The 22454-nt window shown below is 37.3% G+C and overlaps 1 protein-coding gene across 5 annotated transcripts in view; it reads left to right on the plus strand.

Annotated features, from left to right (window-relative positions):
• Nucleotides 1–22192, plus strand: part of ZNF568 (zinc finger protein 568) — a 39446-nt gene extending 17254 nt beyond the window's left edge. For 3 of the 5 annotated variants that reach the window (XM_032614498.1, XM_032614496.1, XM_032614497.1), the window contains 3 exons: nucleotides 14998–15124; nucleotides 15396–15491; nucleotides 19282–22192. In XM_032614498.1, the coding sequence (XP_032470389.1) occupies nucleotides 14998–15124; nucleotides 15396–15491; nucleotides 19282–20864 (1806 nt within the window). In that variant the 3' untranslated portion in view covers nucleotides 20865–22192. The remainder of the gene's footprint in view (nucleotides 1–14997; nucleotides 15125–15395; nucleotides 15492–19281) is intronic. The other 2 variants (XM_032614499.1, XM_032614500.1) reach the window with 1 other exon arrangement.
• The last annotated feature ends 262 nt before the right edge of the window (nucleotides 22193–22454 follow it).

Genomic DNA, 22454 nt, shown 5'->3' on the forward strand with positions numbered 1-22454 from the left:
GTTCCTGACCATAAGGGGAAAGCATCCAGTCTTTCACATTTAGTATGATGTTAGCTGTGCGGTGTTTGTAGATTGTCTTATAACAACGTTGAGGAAGTTCCTCTTTTTGCTAGTATGTTGAGTTTTTCTCATGAAAAGGTATTGAGTTTTGTCAAGTGCTTTTTCTGCATCTGTTGAGATGATCATATGGATTTGTTCTTTATTCTTTCGGCATCGAGTATTACATTAGTTTATTTTCAGATGTTAAATCAGTATTGCATTCCTGGTATAAATCCCACTTGGTGATGGCACATAATCCTTTATATATTTGTTTGTTTGTTTGATTTTTGTTTTTTGGCAGTACGCGGGCCTCTCACCGTTGTGGCCTCTCCTGTTGCGGAGCACAGGCTCCGGACGCACAGGTTCAGTGGCCATGGCTCACGGGCCCATCCGCTCCGCGGCATGTGGGATCTTCCCGGACCAGGGCACGAACCCGTGTCCCCTGCATCGGCAGGCGGACTCTCAACCACTGCGCTACCAGGGAAGCCCTGTTTGTTTGTTTTTAAAGAGCAATTTCAGGTTCATGGCAAAGTTGAGAGGAAGGTACAGGGATTCCCCATATACCCTTTGCCCCCACACATGCATAGCCTCCCCCATTATCAGCATCCCCCATCAGGGTGGTACATTGTTATAATTGATGGACCCATACTGACACATCATAATCACCCAAAATCTAATAGTTTACGTTGAGGCTCACTCTTGAGTTGTATAATCTATGGATTTTGGACAAATGTATATACATGTGTCTGTCATAGTATCATACAGAGTGTTTTCACTGACCTAAAAATCTCTCTGCTCTGTCTAGTCATTGCTCTCCTCTCCTCCAGCCCTGGTATCCACTAATCTTTTTACTGTCTCTATAGTTTTGCCTTTTCCAGAATGTCATATAGTCCGAATCATACTGTATATAGCTTTTTCAAGTCAGCTTCTTTTTTTTTTTTTTCAAGTCAGCTTCTTTCACTTAGTTATATGCATTTAAGGTTCCTCCATGTGGTTTTCCTGGCTTGATAGCACATTCCTTTTTAGCATTGAGTAATATTCCTTTATCTGGATGTACCACAATTTATTTATCCATTCACCTACTAAGGGACATCTTGATTGCTTCCAGGTGTTGGCAATTATGAATTAAAGCTGTTATAAACATCTGTGTTCCCTTTTTATATATTGTTAGATTAAATTTGTTAGTATTTTGTTGAGGCTTTTTACCTCTGTATTAATAAGAGATAGTGGTCTGTAGTTTTCTTTTTCTTTTTTTTGTCTTTGGTATATCAGGGTAATACTGGCCTCATAGAAGGAGCATTCACTCCTCTTCTATTTTGGGAGATTTTGTGAAGTATTGGTATTAACTGTTCTTTGGTGTTTGGTAGAATTTACCAGTGAAGCCATCTAGCCCTGAGCTTTTTTTTGTGGGTAGTTTTTTGATTACTAATTGAATCTCTTTACTTGATACAAGTTTATTCAGATTTTCTTTTTTTCTGTCCTTGAGCAGTTTCATTACTTTGTGTCTTTCTGGGAATTTGTCCATTTCATCTAAATCATCTAATTTGTTACCATACTGTTCTTCATAATATTTCACTATAATCCTTTTTAATTCTGTAAGTTTAGTAGTAATGTCTCCTCTTTCATTTCTGAGTTTAATGTTTTGAGCATTCTCTTTTTTTCTTGGTCAGTCAACTTAAAGGTTTGTCAATTTTGTTGATCTTTTCAGGGAACCAATTTTTGGCCTTATTGATTCTTTCTATTATTTTTCTGTTCTCTATTTTATTGATTTCCTTTTTTAAATATTCATTTATTTATTTGGCTGTGTCAGTTCTTGGTTGCGGCACATGGGCTCTTTGTTGCGGCACGCAGGCTCCAGAGCACGTGGACCCTGTTGTTGTGGCACATGGGCTGTAGTTGCAGCATGCGGGCTCACTAGTTGTGGTGTGCGGGCTCAGTAGTTGCGACGCGCAGGCTCATTTGCCCCGCAGCATGTGGGATCTTAGCTCCCTGACCAGGGATCAAACCCATATCCCCTGCGTTGGAAGTTGGATTCTTAACCACTGGACCACCAGGGAAGTCCCCAGTTTTTGTATTAAAGTTTATTTTGTCTAATATTCACTCCAGCTTTTTTATGGTTATTTTTTGCATGATATATTTTTTCCCATCAATTTATTTCAGTTTACTTTTATGTTTGAACCTAAAGTATGTCTCCTATAGAAGGCATATAGTTTGATCTTGTTTTTCTATCCAGTCTGACGGTCTCTGCCTTTTTGATTGTTCAATCCATTTACCACTAATGTTGACACTAAATTATGTCTGCCATTTTCCTTTCTCTTCTCCATGTCTCATGTCTTTTTTTTTACATTAAAAAAGGCACTCCTCATGTATTTAATTTAATTTATTTGTTAACATCATTATTGGAGTATAATTGCTTTACAATGTTGTCTTAGTTTCTGCTGTATAACAAAGTGAATCAGCTATATGTATACATATATCCCCATATTCCCTCCCTCTTACGCCTCCCTCCCTCCCACCCTCCCTATCCCACCCCTCTACGTGGTCACAAAGCACTGAGCTGATCTCCCTGTGCTATGCAGCTGCTTCCCACTAGCTGTCTGTTTTACATTTGGTAGTGTATATATGCTCATGCTACTCTCTCACTTCATCCCAGCTTACCCTTCCCCCTCCCCGTGCCCTCAAGTCCATTCTCTACGTCTGAATCTTTATTCCTGTCCTGCCCCTAAGTTCATCAGAACATTTTTTTTTAAGATTCCATATATGTGTTAGCATACAGCATTTGTTTTTCTCTTTCTGACTTACTTCACTCTGTATGACAGACTCTAGGTCCATCCACCTCACTACAAATAACTCAGTTTCGTTTCTTTTTATGGCTGAGTAATATTCCATTGTATATATATGCCACATCTTCTTTATCCGTTCATCTGTTGATGGACATTTAGGTTGCTTCCATGTCCTGGCTATTGTAAATAGTAAAATTTTTTGTTCTAATTCTTTGAAGAACGCCATTGGTATTTTGATAGGGCTTGTATTGAATCTGTAGATTGTTTTGGGTAGTATAGTCTTTTCACAATATTGATTCTTCCAATCCAAGAACATGGTATATTTCTCCATCTGTTTATGTCATCTTTGATTTCTTTCATCAGTGTCTTATAGTTTTCTGAATACAAATCTTTCACCTCCTTAGGCAGGTTTATTCCTAGGTGTTTTATTCTTTTGTTGCAATCGTGAATGGGATTGTTTCCTTAATTTCTCTTTCTGATTTTTCATTGTTGGTGTATAGAAATGCCAGCGGTTTCTGTGCATTAATTTTGCATCCTGCATCCTTACCAAATTCATTGATTAGTTCTAGTAGTTTTCTGGTGGCATCTTTAGGATTTTCTATGTATAGCATCATGTCATTGGCAAACAGTGACAGTCTTACTTCTTCTTTTCCAATTTGTATTTCTTTCATTTCTTTTTCTTCTCTGATTGCTGTGGATAGGACTTCCAAAACTATGTTGAATAAGAGTGGCGAGAATGGACATGCTTGTCTTGTTCCTGATCTTAGTGGAAATGCTTTCAGTTTTTCACCATTGGGTATGATGCTTGCTGTGGGTTTGTCATATATGGCCTTTATTATGTTGAGGTAGGTTCCCTCTATGCCCACTCTCTGGAGTTTTTATCATAAATGAATGTTGAATTTTGTCAAAAGCTTTTTCTGCATCTATTGAGATGATCATATGGTTTTTATTCCTTAATTTGTTAATGTGGTATATCACATTGATTGATTTACGTATATTGAAGAATCCTTGCATCCCTGGGATAAATCCCACTTGATCATGGCATATGGTCCTTTTAATGTGCTGTTGGATTCTGTTTGCTGGTATTTTGTTGAGGATTTTTGCATCTATGTTCATCAGTGATATTGGTCTATAATTTTCTTTTTTTGTGATATCTTTTTCTGGTTTTGGTATCAGGGTGATGGTGGCTTTGTAGAATGAATTTGGGAGTGTTCCTCCCTCTGCAATTTTTGGAAGAGTTTGAGAAGGATGGGTGTTAGCTCTTCTCTAAATGTTTGATAGAATTCGCCTGTGAAGCCATCTGGTCCTGGACTTCTGTTTGTTGGAAGACTTTTAATTACGGTTTCAATTTCATTACTTGTGATAGGCCTGTTTATGTTTTCTAATTCTTCCTGGCTCAGTCTTGGAAAATTGTACCTTTCCAAGAATTTGTCCATTTCTTCATGGTTGTCCATTTTATTGACATATGGTTGTTTGTAGTCGTCTCTTATAATTCTTCGTATTTCTGCAGTTTCAGTTGTGATTTCTCCTTTTTCATTTCCAATTTTATTGATTTGCGTCCTCTCTCTTTTTTTCTTGATGAGTCTGGCTAAGGGTTTATCAATTTTGTTTATCTTCTCAAAGAACCAGCTTTTAGTTTTATTGATCTTTGCTATTTTCTTCATTTCTATTTCATTTATTTCTGCTCTGATCTTTATGATTTCTTTCCTTCTACTGACTTTGGGTTTTGTTTGTTCTTCTTTCTCTAGTTATTTTAAGTGTAGGGTTAGATTGTTTATTTGAGATTTTTCTTGTTTCTTGAGGGGAGATTGTATTGCTATAAACTTCCCTCTTAGAACTGCTTTTGCATCCCATATGTTTTGGGTTGCTGTGTTTTCATTGTCATTTATTTCTATGTATTTTAAAAAATTTTTCTTTGATTTCTTCAGTGATCTCTTGGTTATTTAGTAGTGCACTGTTTAGCCTCCATGTATTTGTGTTTTTTACAGTTTGTTTTTCTGTAATTGATTTCCAGTCTCATAGTGTTGTGGTCGGAAAAGATGCTTGGTATGATTTCAATTTTCTTAAATTTTCTGAGGCTTGATTTGTGACCCAAGATGTGATCTATCCTGGAGAATGTTCCATGTGCACTTGAGAAGAAAGTGTATTGTGCTACTTTTGGGTGGAATGTTCTATAAATATCAGTTAGATCTATCTGGTCTGTTGTGTCATTTAAAGCTTGTGTTTCCTTATTTATTTTGTGTTTGGATGATCTGTCCATTGGTGTAAGTGGGGTATTAAAGTCCCCTATTATTATTGTGTTACTGTCAACTTCACCTTTCATAGTTGTTAGCATTTGCCTTATGTATTGAGGTGCTCCTATGTTGTGCATAAACATTTATAATTGTTGTATCTTCCTCTTGGATTGATCCTTTGATCATTATGTAGTGTCCCTCCTTATCTCTTGTAACAGTCTTTATTTTAAAGTCTATTTTATCTGATACGAGTATTGCTACTCCAGCTTTCTTTTGATGTACATTTGCATGGAGTATCTTTTTCCATCCCTTCACATGCAGTCTATATGTATCCCTAGGTCTGAAGTGGGTCTCTTGTAGACAGCATATATATGGGTCTTGTTTTTGTATCCATTCAGCCAGTCTGTGTCTTTTGGTTAGGTCATGTAGTCCATTTACATTCAAGGTTATTATCGATATGTATGTTCCTATTACTGTTTTCTTAATTGTTTTGGGTTTGTTTTTGTCAGTCTGTTTCTTCTCTTGTGTTTCCCACTTAGAGAAGTTCCTTTAGCATTTGTTGTAAACCTGGTTTGTTGGTGCTGAATTCTCTTAGCTTTTGCTTGTCTGAAAAGCTTTTGACTTCTCCATCGAATCTGAATGAGATCCTTGCTGGGTGGAGTAATCTTGGTTGTAGGTTTTTCTCTTTCATCACGTTAAGTATATCCTGTCATTCCCTTCTGGCCTGCAGAGTTTCTGCTGAAAAATCAGCTGATAACCTTATGGGGACTCCTTTGTATGTTATTTTTTGTTTTTTCCTTGCTGCTTTTAATATTTTTTCTTTGAATTTCATTTTTGTTAGTTTGATTAAGATGTGTCTTGGTGTGTTTTTCCTAGGGTTTATCCCGTATGGGACTCTCTGTGCTTCCTATACTTGGGTGACTATTTCTTTTCCCATGTGAGGGAAGTTTTCAACTATAATCTCTTCAAATATTTTCTCAGACCCTTTCTTTTTCTCTTCTTCTTCTGGGACCCCTATAATTCGAATGCTGGTGTGTTTATTGTTGTCCCAGAGGTCTCTGAGATTGTCTTCAATTCTTTTCATTCATTTTTCTTTATTCTGCTCCTCAGCAGTTATTTCCACCATTTTGTCTTCCAGCTCACTTATTTGTTCTTCTGCTTTAGTTATTCTATTATTGATTTCTTCTAGTGTATTTTTCATTTCAGTTATTGTGTTGTTCATCTCTGTTTGTTCTTTAGTTCTTCTAGATCTTTGTTAAGCATTTCTTGTATTTTCTCAGTCCATGTCTCCATTCTATTTCCGAGATTCTGGGTCATCTTTACTCTCATTACTCTGAATTCTTTTTCAGGTAGATGGCCTATTTCCTCTTCATTTATTTGGTCTTGTAGCTTGCTCCTTCATCTGTGACATATTTTTTTGCTGTCTCTTTTTTTTTTCTCTTTTATGAGTGGGATATTATTCCTGTGTTACTGGTTGTTTGGCCTGAGGCTTCCAACACTGGAGTTTGTAGGTTATTGGGTAGAGCTGGGTCTTGGTACTGAGATGAGGAGCTCTGTGAGACCTCACTGCGTTGAATATTCCCCGGGGTCTGAGGTTCTCTGTTATTCCAGTGGTTCAGACTCAGAGCTCCCACTGCAGGAGCTACAGCCTGATCCCATGCTCATGAACAAATATCCCGCAAGCCACCTGGGGCGGCAAAAAAAAAAAAAGAACAATAGCAAAGTAAAAAATAAAATTAGACTAGGAAACTAACAGATATGTTAGGAAGAATATAAAATTTTAAATATAGATGTATAAACAACCGGCAGGTACATCTGTACCACAATAATAAAAAAGAGGAGGGAAAAGAAATAGACAAAAAAGGACGGGGGGAAAGGCCTTGGCTGTGGAGGGCAGGGCCTAAGCAAGGGTGAGGTTTGGGTGGTTGGTGCGGCCAATGCTCAGGACCCACAGGGCTGGAAAAGGCCCTGGGGGCTGTGGGGGGTGAGGCTTAGGCTCAAGGAATAGAAGAGGCCCAGGTGTGCCCCCCACCCCTGGTCTCAGAGGGCAGCGGACTCTCTTGTGTTTCCAATTGTCTATCTTGAATTGGGGAATATTTTGGGGATTCTGAGACTTCCTGCTGACTTGGAGAAGTATAATATGATGGATAAAAACATGGGCTCTGCAGCTACACTGCTTGGGCTGGAATCTCAGCTCTACCACATAGTAGCTTTATGACCCTAGGAAACTTAACTCTTAGTGCTGGTTTCTTTACCTTTCAAATGGATAATAACAGTAGCTACTTCATAACCTTATTAAGGGAATTTTGGAAGTTAATATATCTAAAGAAATTCTAACAGTGCTTGGCATATAAGTACTCAGTAGATGACAGTGATGACGATATTGATGGTAGTAATGATCATAGAGATAGTTTCTGAGAAACATTAATTGTGATTCAGCTTTTGGTAATTTCCATTTGTACTTCCCATTTTTCTATCTTATTTATACTGTTTCTTGAATATTCTCCCAAATATGGGATATATATTTCTTTCTCAGAGCCTTTGCAGGTAAAGATTTTTCCTTATTTGTATACTGAAGTTTTTAAATGGAGAGGAAGAGTTGGTTTTTGTGATCAAGTAACATTCTTTTCTAAAAATTTATCATTTGTTTTTTAGTTTCTGTCACACCACTCTCATAGTTTTGATTCTCATCCCACGACTGTAAATATAAGCAAGAAACAAAAACCTAAGACCCTTTCTTTGATGCTTAATGGTTGATTCTGACCTTGGCCCTTTACCCACCATGTATGTTTTTTTTTTTTAATTTTATTTTATTATTTTTTTAATACAGCAGGTTCTTATTAGTTATCTCTTTTATGCATATTAATGTATATATGTCAATCCCAATCTCCCAATTAATCCCAACAACAGCAACAACACAACCCCGCCCCCAATTTCCCCCCTTGGTGTCCATACGTTTTTTCTCTATATCTGTGTTTCTATTCCAGCCTTGCACACAGGTTCATCTGTACCATTTTTCTAGGTTCCACATATATGCATTAATATATGATATTTATTTTTCTCTTTCTGACTTACTTCACTCTGTATGAGAGTCTCTAGATCCATCCACGTCTCAACAAATGACCCAGTTTCCTTCCTTTTTATGGCTGAGTAATATTCCATTGTATATATGTATTACATCTTCTTTATCCATTCGTCTGTCGATGGGCCTTTAGGTTGCTTCCATGACCTGGCTATTGTAAATAGTGCTGCAGTGAACATTGGGGTGCATGTGTCTTTTTGAATTACGGTTTTCTCTGGGTATATGCTCAGTAGTGGGATTGCTGGATCATATGGTAATTCTATTTTTAGTTTTTTAAGGAACCTCCATACTATTCTCCATAGTGGCTGTATCAATTTACATTCCCACCAACAGTGCAAGAGGGTTCCCTTTTCTCCACACCCTCTCCAGCATTTGTTGTTTGCAGATTTTCTGATGATGCCCATTCTAACTGGTGTGAGGTGATACCTCATTGTAGTTTTGATTTGCATTTCTTTAATTAGTGATGTTGGCAGCTTTTCATGTGTTTCTTGGCCATCTGTGTGTCTTCTTTGGAGAAATGTCTATTCAGGTCTTCTGCCCATTTTTGGATTGGGTTGTTTGTTTTTTTAATATTGAGCTGCATGAGCTGTTTATATATTTTGGAGATTAGTCCTGTGTCCATTGATTCATTTGCAAATATTTTCTCCCATTCTGAGGGTTGTCTTTTCATCTTGTTTACAGTTTCCTTTGCTGTGCAAAAGCTTTTAAGTTTCATTAGGCCCCATTTGTTTATTTTTGTTTTCATTTCCATTACTCTAGGAGGTGGGTCAAAAAAGATCTTGCTGTGATTTATGCCAAAGCGTGTTCTTCCTATATTTTCCTCTGAGAGTTTTACAGTGTCCGGTTTACATTTAGGTCTTTAATCCATTTTGACTTTATTTTTGTGTATGGTTTTAGGGAGTGTTCTAATTTCATTCTTTTACTTGTAGCTGTCCAGTTTTCCCAGCACAACTTATTGAAAGGCTGTCTTTTCTCCATTGTATATCTTTGCCTCCTATGTCATAGATTAGTTGACCATAGGTGCATCGGTTTATCTCTGGGCTTTCTATCCTGTTCCATTGGTCTATATTTCTGTTTTTGTGCCAGTACCATATTGTCTTGATCACTGTAGCTTTGTAGTATAGTCTGCAGTCAGGGAGTCTGATTCCTCCAGCTCTGTTTTTTTCCCTCAAGATTGCTTTGGCTATTCTGGGTCTTTTGTGTCTCCATACAAATTTAAAATTTTTTTGTTCTAGTTTTGTAAAACATGTCATTGGTAGTTTGATAGGGATTGTATTGAATCTGTAGATTGCTTTGGGTAGTATAGTCATTTTCACAATGTTGATTCTTCCAATCCAAGAACATGGTATATTTCTCCATCTGTGTCATCTTTGATTTCTTTCATCAGTGTCTTATGGTTTTCTGAGTACAGGTCTTTTACCTCCTTAGGTAGGTTTATTCCAGGTATTTTATTCTTTTTGTAGCAATGGTGAATGGGATTGTTTCCTTAATTTCTCTTTCTGATCATTTGTTGTTAGTGTATATGAATGAAAGATATTTCTGTGCATTCATTTTGTATGCAGCAACTTTACCAGATTCATTGATTAGCTCTAGTAGTGTTCTGGTGGCATCTTTAGGATTATCTATGCATAGTATCATGTCATCTGCAAATAGTGACAGTTTTATTTCTTTTCCAATTTGTATTCCTTTTATTTCTTTTTCTTCTCTGATTGCCATGGCTAAGACTTCCAAAACTATATTGAATAATAGTGGCAAGAGTGGACAGCCTTGTCTTGTTCCTTATCTTAGAGGAAATAGTTTTAGTTTTTCACCATTGAGAATGATTCTTGCTGTGGGTTTGTCGTATATGGCCTTTATTATGTTGAGATAGGTTCCCTCTATGCCCACTCTCTGGACAGTTTTTATCATAAATTGGTGTTGAATTTTGTCAAAAACCTTTTCTGCATCTGTTGAAATGACCATATGGTTTTTATTCTTCAATTTGTTAATATGGTGTATCACATTGATTGATATGTGTATATTGAAGAATCCTTGCATCCCTGGGATAAAACCCACTTGATCATGGTGTATTTTCCTTTTAATGTGCTGTTGGATTCTGTTTGCTATCATTTTGTTGAGGATTTTTGCATCTATTTTCATCTGTTATATTGGTCTGTAATTTTCATTTTTGGAGTATCTTTGTCTGGTTTTGGTATCTGGATGATGGTGGCCTCATAGAATGAGTTTGGGAGTGTTCCTCTGCAATTTTTGGAAGAGTTTGAGAAGGATGGGTGTTAGCTCTTCTCTGAATGTTTGATAGAATTCACCTGTGAAGCCATCTGATCCTGCACTTTTGTTTGTTGGGAGATTTTTTATCACAGTTTCAATTCCATTACTTATGATTGGTCTGTTCATATTTTCTATTTCTTCCTGGTTCAGTCTTGGAAGGTAACAACTTTCTAAAAATTTGTCCATGTTATCCATTTTATTGGCACAGAGTTGCTTGTCATAGTCTCTTATGATGCTTTGTATTTCTGTGGTGTCCATTGTAACTTCTCCTTTTTCGTTTCTAACTCTATTGATTTGAGTCTGCTCTTTCTTTTTCTTGATGAGTCTGGCTAAAGGTTTATCAATTTTGTTTATCTTCTCAATGAACCAGCTTTTTGTTTTATTGAGCTTTGCTGTTGTTTTGTTTCTATGTCATTTATTTCTGCTCTGATCTTTATGATTTCTTTCCTTCGTCTAAGTTTGGGTTTTGTTTGTTCTTCTTTCTCTAGTTCTTTTAGGTGTAAGGTTAGATTGTTTATTTGAGATTCTTTTTGTTTCTTGAGGTAGGATTCTATTGCTATAAACTTCCCTCTTAGAACTACTTTTGCTGCATTCCATCAGTTTTGGATCATCGTGTATTCGTTGTCATTTTGTCTCTAGGTATTTTTTGATTTTGTCTTTGATTTCTTCAGTGATCTCTTGGTTATTTAGTAACGTATTGTTTACCTTTCATGTGTTTGTGTTTTTTTCCTTTTTTCCTTGTAATTTATTTCTAATTTCATAGCGTTGTGGTCAGAAAAGATGCTTGATGTGATATCAATTTTCTTAAATATACCGAGGCTTGATTTGTGACCTAAGATGTGATCTATCCTGTAGAATGTTCCGTGTGCACTTGAGAAGAAAGTGTAATCTGCAGCTTTTGAATGGAATGTCCTATAAATATGAATTAAATCTATCTGGCCTATTATGTCACTTAAAGCTTGTGTTTCCTTATGAATTTTCTGTCTGGATGATCTGTCCATTGGTGTAAGTGAGAGTTAAAGTCCCCCACTATTATTGTGTTACTGTTGATTTCCTCTTTTATGGCTGTTAGCATTTGCCTTATGTATTGAGGTGCTCCTATGTTGGGTGCATATATATTTATAATTGTTATGTCTTCTTCTTGGATTGCTCCCTTGATCATTATGTAATGTCCTTCCTTGTCTCTTGTAACATCCTTTATTTTAAAGTCTATTTATCTGATATGAGTTGCTACTCCAGCTTTCTTTTGATTCCTATTTGCATGGAATATCTTTTTCCATCCCCTCACTTTCAGTCTCTATGTGTCCCTAGGTCTGAAGTGGGTCTCTTGTAGACAGCATATATATGGGTCTTGTTTTTGTATCCATTCAGCAAGCCATCTTGTCTTTTGGTTGGAGCATTTAATCCATTTACGTTTAGTGTAATTATTGATATCTTTGTTCCTATTACCATTTTCTTAATTGTTATGCGTTTGTTTTTGTAGGTCTTTTTTTTTTTTTTTTTTGCCGTACACGGGCCTCTCACTGTTGTGGCCTCTCCCGTTGAGGAGCACAGGCTCCGGACATGCAGGCTCAGTGGCCATGGCTCACGGGCCTAGCCACTCCAAGGCATGTGGGATCTTCCTGGACCAGGGCACGAACCTGTGTCCCCTGCATGGGCAGGCAGACTCTCAACCACTGCACCACCACAGAAGCCCTGTAGGTCCTTTTCTTCTCTTGTGATTTCCACTTAGAGAAGTTCCTTTAGCATTTGTTGTAGAGCTGGTTTGGTGGTGCTGAATTCTCTTATCTTTTGCTTGTCTGTAAAGCTTTTGATTTCTCCGTTGAATTTGAATGAGATCCTTGCTGGATAGAGTAATCTTGGTTGTAGATTCTTCCCTTTTATCACTTTTAATATATCATGTCACTGCCTTCTGGCTTGCAGAGTTTCTGCTGAAAAATCAGCTGTTAACCTTATGGTAGTTCCCTTGTATGTTATTTGTCATTTTTCCCTTGTTCCTTTTAATAATTTTTCCTTGTCTTTAATTTTTGTCAATTTAATTACTATGTGTCTTGGTGTGTTTCTCCTTGCATTTATCCTGCCTGGGTCTCTGCACTTCCTGGACTTGGGTGGCTATTTCCTTTCCCATGTTAGGGATGTTTTTGACTATAATCTCTTCAAATATTTTCTTGGGTCCTTTCTCTCTTTTTTTTCCTTCTGGGACCCCTCTAATGTGAATGTTTTTGCATTTAATGTTGTCCCAGAGGTCAGGCTGTCTTCATTTCTTTTCATTCTTTTTTCTTTTTTCTTCACATCTTTATTGGAGTATAAATGCTTTACAATGTTGTGTTAGTTTCTGCTGTATAACAAAGTGAATCAGCTATATGTATACATATATCCCCATATCCCCACTCTCTTGAGCCTCCCTTCCACCCTCCCTATTCCATCCCTCTGGGTAGTCACAAAGCACTGAGCTGATCTCCTTGTGCTATGCAGCTGCTTCCCTCTAGCCATCCGTTTTACATTTGGTAGTGTATATATGTCAATGCTACTCTCACACTTCATCCCAGCTTTCCCTCTCTGCCATGCCCTCAAGTCCATTCTCTACGTATGCATCTTTATTCCTGACCTGCCACTAGGTTCATCAGTACTGCTCTTTAAAATTCCATATATATGCATTAGCATACAGTATTTGTTTTTCTCTTTCTGACTTACTTCACTCTGTATGACAGATTCTAGGTCCATCCACCTCGCTACAGATAACTCAATTTTGTTCCTTTATATGGCTGAGTAATAATCTATTTCATTCTTTTTCTTTATTCTGTTCTGCGGCAGTGAATTCCACCATTCTGTCTTCCAGTTCACTTATCCGTTCTTCTGCCTCCATTATTCTGCTATTCATTTCTTCTAGTGTATTTTTCTTTTCAGTTATTGTATTGTTCATCTCTGTTTTTTGGTTCTTTAATTCTTCTAGGTCTTTGTTAAACATTTCTTGCATCTTCTCCATTTTTGCCTCCATTCTTTACTGAGGTTTTGGATCATCATCTTTATCATTATTCTGAATTCTTTTTAATGGAAGATTGCCTATCTCCACTTCATTTAGTTGTTTTTCTGGTGTTTTATCTTGTTCCTTCATCTGGTACATAGTCCTCTACCTTTTCATTTTGTCTATCTTTCCATGAATGTGGTTTTTGTTCCACAGGCTGCAGGATTGTAGTTCTTTTTGCTTCTGCTGTCTGCCCTCTGGTGGATGAGTCTATATAAGAGGCTTGTGTAAGCTTCCTGCTGGGAGAGACTGGTAGTAGGTAGAGCTGGTGTTGCTCTGGTAGGCAGAGCTCAGTAAAACTTTAATCCACTTGTCTGCTGATAGGTAGGGCTGAGTTCCCTCCCTGTTGGTTGTTTGGCCTGAGGTGACCCAGCACTGGAGGCTACATGTTCTTTGGTGGGGCTTATGGTGGATTCCGGGAGGGCTCCTGCCAAGGAGTACTTCCCAGAACTTCTGCTGCCAGTGTCCTTGTCCCCATGGTGAGCCACAGCCACCCCCTGCCTCTTCAGGAGACCCTCCAACACCAGCAGGTAGGTCTGGTTCTCCTATGGGGTCACTGATCCTTCCCCCTGGGTCCTGATGTGCACACTGGTTTGTGTGTGCTCTCCAGGAGTGGAGTCTCTGTTTCCCCCAGTCCTGTCTATTTCCTGCAATCAAATCCTGCCAGCCTTCAAAGTCTGCCTCTCTGGGAATTCCCCCTCTTGTTGCCAGACCCCCAGGTTGGCAATCATGACATGGGGCTCAGAACCCTCACTCCAGTGGGTGGTATAATTGTTCTCCAGTTTGTGAGTCACCCACCCAGCGGTTATAGGATTTGATTTTATTGTGATTGCACCCCTCCTACCATTTCAGTGCAGCTTCTCCTTTGTCTTTAGATGTGGGGCATCTTTTTTGGTGAGTTCCAGTGTCTTCCTGTCAATGATTTTCAGCAGTTAGTTGTGATTCCGGTGCTCTTGCAAGAGGGAGTGAGCACATGTCCTTCTACTCCACCATCTTGAACCAATCTACCATATATGTTCTTTACAACCACTCATATCCTTCTGCCATGGATTCAGCTCCCAATTTTCAGTTGATGGCTAACAAATTCTCATCTCCTTTCTTCATACCTCCAGCTGCATAGTGGACATTTCCATCTGGAAGTCTTAGAAATATCAAATTTTGCATGTTCAAATTTTCATACCTCTCCTCCTTCCTCCAGCTTTATTTCTCCTCCTTCCCCACTATTTCCAAGTCCTCTTTCTTACTAGATTACATAATTGCTTGGACAGGTTCTGAGCCAGTTACCTATGAATCATGTCTATATCATCTCTGTCACAGCCTAGTATAAATCAGTGACCACTATTTCCAGCTTCCTGAATAATAGATGATGAATTCATCAGTTTGTGGATTCAGTAATTAACATACTTCTACAGGGTATTTCTATTACAGTATATTTTCCCGTATAGTATAAATACAAAATTACGTAAATATGCAAGCCTGATATATGGTATCTGATCAGCTAAATGGGTTCTTAGATGTTTTGACCACAGTGTTTAGTTTTGATGACTTCAAATTGTCTTTTTACAGGGAACAGTAACATTTAAGGATGTGGCTGTGGACCTCACCCAGGAGGAATGGCAGCAAATGAAACCTGCTCAGAGGGACTTGTACCGTGATGTGATGCTGGAGAACTATAGCAACCTAGTCACAGTGGGTAAGGGTAACTTTGCAATTTTACACAGAATTCTTTTCTGTCTTTGAAATCTGTGACGACTTCAACTTGCCAGATGTCTTTAACTAGCCTTCCCTTTCTTCATTTCATTGTATGTGCTTGTCTTTAGGGTAAAGGCTAATTACTTTGTCTCACTGTGGAAGTTCCTCCATCCTCATCTTTCATAGGCCCTCAAGTCCCCAGGACTCAAACCAAGGTCTGGATGGTTGTCTCCAGCATTAATATCCAAGTCCTTTGTTGTCTTTCATAATAGGCTGCCAAGTCACCAAACCAGATGTGATCTTCAAGTTGGAGCAGGAAGAGGAGCCATGGGTGATAGAAGAAGAAATGCTTGGGAGGCCCTGTCCAGGTGAATAAGTGAAAATGCGGGTCTGAATGAGAAAGACACATGACAGTTGTTCAGGGGGTTGATACCATTTCACATTTTCCAAGATTTGCTTAAGTCTTCTACAGTGACGAAAGGTATGAATGCCTTAGATTATGGGGACACTTCCAAATACTGTATTGGAGCTATCTTCCTTTTTTCAAATTTTAGATACCAAAACTTCCCTAGTTCATTTACAGCATTACTTTCAGGATTCGTGTCCCTCTCTATGATCCTTAAGCTCTCTCTTTGCTTTGTGTTCATAGGGTTTTTTCTTATGCATTCAATATTTGGTGGATGTATAGTATTTTTAAAACACATTTGTTTCAGAGTTAGATTCCTTTTCTTTCTATTTTGAAAAGCCTCAGATTTGTTTTGTAACAATACTCACTTTCCATTGTACTTCACAACTCTCACAATCCCACATAGGTTTAAAAGTTTCTGGCTTACAAATTGTTACCTCCTTCCTGCTTATTTACACCTCTCATTCCTTTAATTTTTTTGAAATATAATGTATGCACAGTTAGTTAAAAAATATAAACAGTCCAAAAGATAACATTGAAAAGTGAGTGTCTCTTACCCTTGACACTCAGTCCTTTTCTTTTCCTAGTTGAGTACACTTTTTTTTTTAGAGTTGTGCTGGCTATTCTTTTTTTTGTTTTGTTAATTTTATTTACTTATTTGTGTCTGCGTTGGGTCTTTGCTGTTGCGCGTGGGCTTTCTCTAGTTGCAGCGAGCAGGGGCTACTCTTCATTGTGGTGCATGGGCTTCTCATTGCGGTTGCTTCTTGTTGCAGAGCACGGGCTCTAGGTGCATGGGCTTCAGTGCTCGTGGTACACAGTCTCAGTAGTTGTGGCTTGTGGGCTCTAGAGCATAGGCTCAGTAGTTGTGGCGCATGGGCTTACGTGCTCTGCAGCATGCGGGATCTTCCCAGACCAGGGCTCGAACCAGTGTCCCCTGCATCGGCAGGCGGATTCTTAACCACTGTGCCACCACAGAGGCCCTGTGCTGTCTATTCTTGATTGTTTATTTCACCATAAGAATTTTACATTCAACTGTCTCTTTCCAGAGAAAAACGTGTTGGATTTTTTGGTGGGAATGTGTTAGAAGCATAAATTAACTTTCGGAGTGCTGACATCTTTATAACATCAAGGTTTTCTATCCAAGAACGTGTTCTCTGTCTTTGTTCAGGTCTATCTATTTTTTGTGTCCTTCAGAAATGCTTTCCAAGGTTTCCTTTATACCTTTTGTCAATTTCTTACTAAGTTTATACCTAAGTAACAGACAAGAGAAAAAAATCAGTACTAGAAGAATTGGAAAGGACCCTGTAAAACCATCTTTATTTATAGATGATAAGATTATAACCCTTAAAACACAAGAGAATCAACTGCAACAAATAGTAAGGGAATCCAGTGATATGGTAGGGTATCAAATTAACAAATAAAAATCAGTAGTTTTCATGTATACTTCAACAACCGAGTAGAAGATATAAGGAAAAGGAAACCACATTTATAGTCATAACAATATAGATAAAATACTATTCTGGGCATGGGCTCATGGAGCTTATAATTTAGTGGGAACTGGAGTCCCTGAGGTTTTGCAAACAAGCAAATATCTTTTTTTAAAAACCTTTATATTTAGTTGATAGTTGGCTGTGTATACAATTCGTGAGCCATACTGTCTTTCCTAGAGGTTTTGTAGACAGTTCCCTGAAGACTTTAGATAGTCCTCTGCTGCCTCTTGGCTTTGAATTGTTGCTTGGAGAAATCTGAAGCCTGATTGTTTTCCCTCATAGGTGACTTGATTTATTTGCCTAGATGCCCATAGGTTTGTTTTTCTTGAAAGCTTTAGAACTTTATGAGGCTTATTGATCAGTCAGTATCAGTTTTTCCTGTAAGCTTGTATATTCATGTTTTTTGATTCTTGTAGTGTGGTATAGATCTGAATACTGGTTCCTTTTATAACTACATTCCTCATCTTTTTTTTTTTTTTTTACGGTACGCGGGCCTCTCACTGTTGTGGCCTCTCCCATTGCGGAGCACAGGCTCCGGATGCGCAGGCTCAGCGGCCATGGCTCATGGGCCTAGCCGCTCCGTGGCATGTGGGATCTTCCCAGACTGGGGCACGAACCCGTGTACCCTGCATTGGCAGGCAGACTCTCAACCACTGCGCCACCAGGGAAGCCCCATTCCTCATCTTTGAACATGGTTATTTCCTGCTGGACCCACTATTTACAGAAGGAGAGTGCTGGAGACTGTCTAGAAAAATACTCGAGCTAGTAGGAAGCCTCTGTTGCTCTGTTGACTTCCTCTGTCATACAAGTTTTGGTGTTAAGAGTTGGTTTGCCCTTTACTTCTTCTGAATCAGAGATTATTAATTGCATGCTTCCTCTAGCACTCAGTATCTCTTCTACCCTCCTATGCCAGCATCCTGCTTATACAAGAATAATGGCTATTTGCATCTCCTTGTATAGCTCTGCCTTCCCTACCATTTGACAGGGCCAGAAGAAGACCATTATGTTCCTGCCACCATGCAGTCTTAACACATCTGGATTCCACTGTTGTAAAAAATGACTCATTCATTCTGTCCACAGGGTGTTCCATCTGTTTTGGAGAACTCTGTTCACCATGCTTTCTGTCTAAGATAAGAAAGAACAGCCAGTGTCTGGGTTTCTTTCCTGCCTGGTTCAGTGTACCCTCTGGTCTTTCCTTACACTCTGGAACTGGAGTTTAGCTGTCTTTTAGTTTTATTGAAGATATATTTTCTTTTTTGTTTTTTCTTCATGTTTGCAGAGAGGAGAGGACACAGAGGTGTTTAATTCCACCATATTGAAACAGGAATTCCTCTTCTATATTTGATCCTGTGGATCACCCTTCCTGAAAATGTCTTCTTTTCTCTAAAGGATTCTGATTTCTCTTCAGTTCCTGTTTATTTTTTCTTATTCCTTTATGAACTGTGTTTTACATGACTCCTTTTCTCCAGCCCTTACTGAGCATTATCCAAATGACTCCTTTTTCCTTTATGTACCTTCATGATATAGATGTATTCATGCCTTCAAATCAGTATATAACTCCAGGCTTTAAATTAATCCTCTGTTTTTCAGCCCCACTCTTATCCCTGCCTTTTAAGTACCTAAATCCTCCAATTTTTGAGCTTTTCTAGTGTTTTGTTGTCAAATCACTTTGTTGTTGGACGTTTGCATCTTCGTAGCTCAAAACTTGAATTTCTTATCTAAGCTATCAGTTGACAGTTTTCTTACCCTTTTGCCTTCCAGTATTTTGTTGAAATGTCTTGTTTACCCTTATTTTTACTCCTATTTCCTTTGTCCTTATGGGTTTAAATGTTTATTTTTTACTGTCATTTCAATGGAATTTTAAGAAGTGGGAGAAATAAACATATACATTCGATCTGTTTTGTTTAACCACAAGTGTTAATTTTATCCTCTAGTCATTTGACTTGCTATCCAGTCATTTATGTGTTTGCCCTTTCATCTTAATTATTCTGTTCATTTTACTGATATCTGCATTGTATGTTTTTTAAATCAATCAGAGCAGCTTGGGCCTATTAATGGCAGTATTCTCTCCATAATATTATTTATAGGAGTTAACTTCTCAAATCTTAGAAACTAGGGACATTTGCACTTTGGATTTCTTTCATATTGGGAGACTAGAGCCAATATCTAAGATCAACCCCACTTTGACAAATTTCTGAAATGTTATCAATAATGCAGTAGGAGAAGAATTCAAAAGTTATAATTTTTGGTCCTCCATTTTAGAAGTTTGGGAAGATGATGAACAGATCAAGGAGCAGCAGGAAACACTTGTGAGGAAAATCACATCCATCTCCAAGAAAACTCTAATTAAGGAAAATGTCATTGAATGTAAAAAAGTTGCAAAAGTATTTCCTCTTGGCTCAGACATTGTTACTTCAAGACAAAACTTCTTTGAATATGACTCATTTGATAAGGGTTTTGAACATAATTTAGACTTACTTAGTTATGAGAAAGGCTGTATAAGAGAGAAAAATTATGAGTGTAATAAGTATGGGAAACCATTTTACCATTGCTCATCACATGTTGTATCCCCCTTTAAGTGTAATCAGTGTGGACAAGACTTTAATCATAAATTTGACCTCATCAGACATGAGAGAATTCATGCTGGAGAGAAACTGTATGAATGTAAGGAATGTGGAAAAGCTTTCAGTAGGAAGGAAAATCTTATTACACATCAAAAAATTCATACTGGGGAAAAACCATATAAGTGTAATGAATGTGGAAAAGCTTTCATTCAAATGTCAAACCTTATTAGACACCAGAGAATTCATACCGGAGAAAAACCTTATGCATGTAAAGATTGTTGGAAGGCCTTCAGTCAGAAATCAAATCTCATTGAACATGAGAGAATTCATACTGGAGAAAAACCCTATGAATGTAAGGAATGTGGAAAAGCCTTTAGCCAGAAGCAAAATCTTATTGAGCATGAGAAAATTCATACTGGCGAGAAACCTTATGCATGTAATGAATGTGGTAGAGCTTTTTCTCGAATGTCATCTGTTAATCTGCATATGAGAAGTCACACAGGGGAGAAACCCTATAAATGTAATAAATGTGGAAAAGCCTTCTCTCAATGCTCAGTATTTATTATACATATGAGAAGTCACACAGGGGAGAAACCCTATGTATGCAGTGAATGTGGGAAAGCCTTCTCTCAAAGTTCATCCCTTACTGTACATATGAGAAATCATACAGCTGAGAAACCCTATGAATGTAATGAATGTGGAAAAGCCTTCAGCCGGAAAGAAAATCTCATTACACATCAAAAAATTCATACTGGAGAAAAACCTTATGAATGTAATGAATGTGGGAAAGCTTTTATTCAGATGTCAAACCTCATCCGACACCAGAGAATTCATACTGGTGAAAAACCCTATGCGTGTACAGTATGTGGGAAAGCCTTTAGTCAGAAATCAAATCTCACTGAACATGAGAAAATTCATACTGGAGAGAAACCCTATCATTGTAATCAATGTGGAAAAGCTTTCAGTCAGAGACAAAATCTCCTTGAACATGAAAAAATTCATACTGGAGAGAAACCATTTAAATGTAATGAATGCGGTAAAGCCTTCTCTCGAATCTCATCCCTTACTCTTCACGTTAGAAGTCATACAGGGGAGAAACCGTATGAATGTAATAAATGTGGAAAAGCCTTCTCTCAATGCTCACTACTTATAATACATATGAGAATTCACACCGGTGAGAAACCTTTTGAATGTAATGAATGCGGGAAAGCATTCTCTCAAAGAGCATCCCTTTCTATACATAAGAGAGGTCATACAGGTGAGAAACGCCGAGTGTACTAAATGAATAAAGGCCTTCTCTTAAATTCAATCCATGCTTTACTTAACTTTAAAATATCTTGGCATAGTCTCAAAAAATGAAAAAGGTCTTTATGAAAAAATTGTAAAGCTTTGTTGAAGGGCAAAAGACGAGTAAATGGAGGGAAATATGATGGATGTAGATGGAAAAACCCAATATCATAAAATGTCTTTTCTCCCCAAATTAATCTATGGACCTAATATAGTTCCAAACATCTAACAAGAATTTTCTAGGGTCTTTACCAAATGATTCTAAAATCCATATGAAATAAAAGTCTATGGATTGCTGAGACAATATTGAATAAGAACAGAGAGGACACACCTTCTACCATATACTACACGTATTATGAAGTTATGGTCATATAATAGTGTGTGGTATTAGAACATTAATGGATAAATAAAAAGGATTTACAGGATAGAATGCCTAGAAGTAAATGAATGAATATATGCAAACTTGTTATATATATATATATATATATTAGACATGACATCGTGAATCAGTAGAAGAATGATGGCCTAGTCAATAAATACAGTTGGGAGTATTTGAATCTCCATATTGGGGAAAATAAAATTACATACAACCTTACAACATATAAAGAAAAAGAATTCCAAAGGATTTGAACACTGAAATGTGAAAAGCCAAACTCTGAACTTCTTGAAAGGAAATAACAGGATATTGTCTATGACTTTGAGGCAGGGAAATATTTTTTAAAAGGACCCTGCCATTCCACTTCTGGATATACATCCTAAAGAAATTCATAAATACGAATAAAAAATATATATATATCTGAATTGAAAACAACATATATATTGAAGGGATAATGGATGAATAAAATGTGATATATTCAAATAATGGAATGGTATACAGCAGTTAAAAGAAATGAGCTTGGTCTATATTGTGTAACATGGTTGCTATCTAAAATAATGTTGAGTGAAAAAAAAAATCAAGATCCAGATGAAACATACCATATAATAACATTTATGTAAATTGGAGTGAAATCATTCACAAAGAATAGAATTGTTTTTATTATTGAAATATGTATGTAAAACTATTTTAAATGGATTAAAAAGGACACATACCAAATTATTGATAGTGTTGTCTCTGGCAGGAGATTAGGATTGAGGGTGTTGGTCAAAGGGGGCTTTTAGCTTTACTTGTAATTTTTATGCCTTAAAAAAAGATGGGTAGCATATAAAATAAATCTTAAAAGTTAATGATACACAATGGTGATATGGATGTCTTATCTTAATAGTGTTTTTGTACTTATTTCTCAGGATTTATGGGCTAGGGGAAGCCTATACCCAGAAAATAAAATGTTACAATGGATTCATATGCCCTATCAGGTGCTAAACTATTTTTTGAAAAATATTTCCAGAAAAGTAGTAATTAAAAGTGATAGTTCTGTTTACTATATAATATGAAGTTAACATGTTTTATCAATCCCATGATGCTTTTTTCCCCCCCACATTTTCACATTCTGAATTTAGAACTCAGTTTTCAACCAAGTATATCTTAGATTCAAGGAAGTATATAATTATTTATTAAAAATTTGAAAATCAGAGGGCAGTGTGACA

This window comes from Phocoena sinus, chromosome 19, assembly GCF_008692025.1.
Source record: "Phocoena sinus isolate mPhoSin1 chromosome 19, mPhoSin1.pri, whole genome shotgun sequence".
In the NCBI taxonomy this organism is placed as follows: Eukaryota; Metazoa; Chordata; class Mammalia; order Artiodactyla; family Phocoenidae; genus Phocoena; species Phocoena sinus.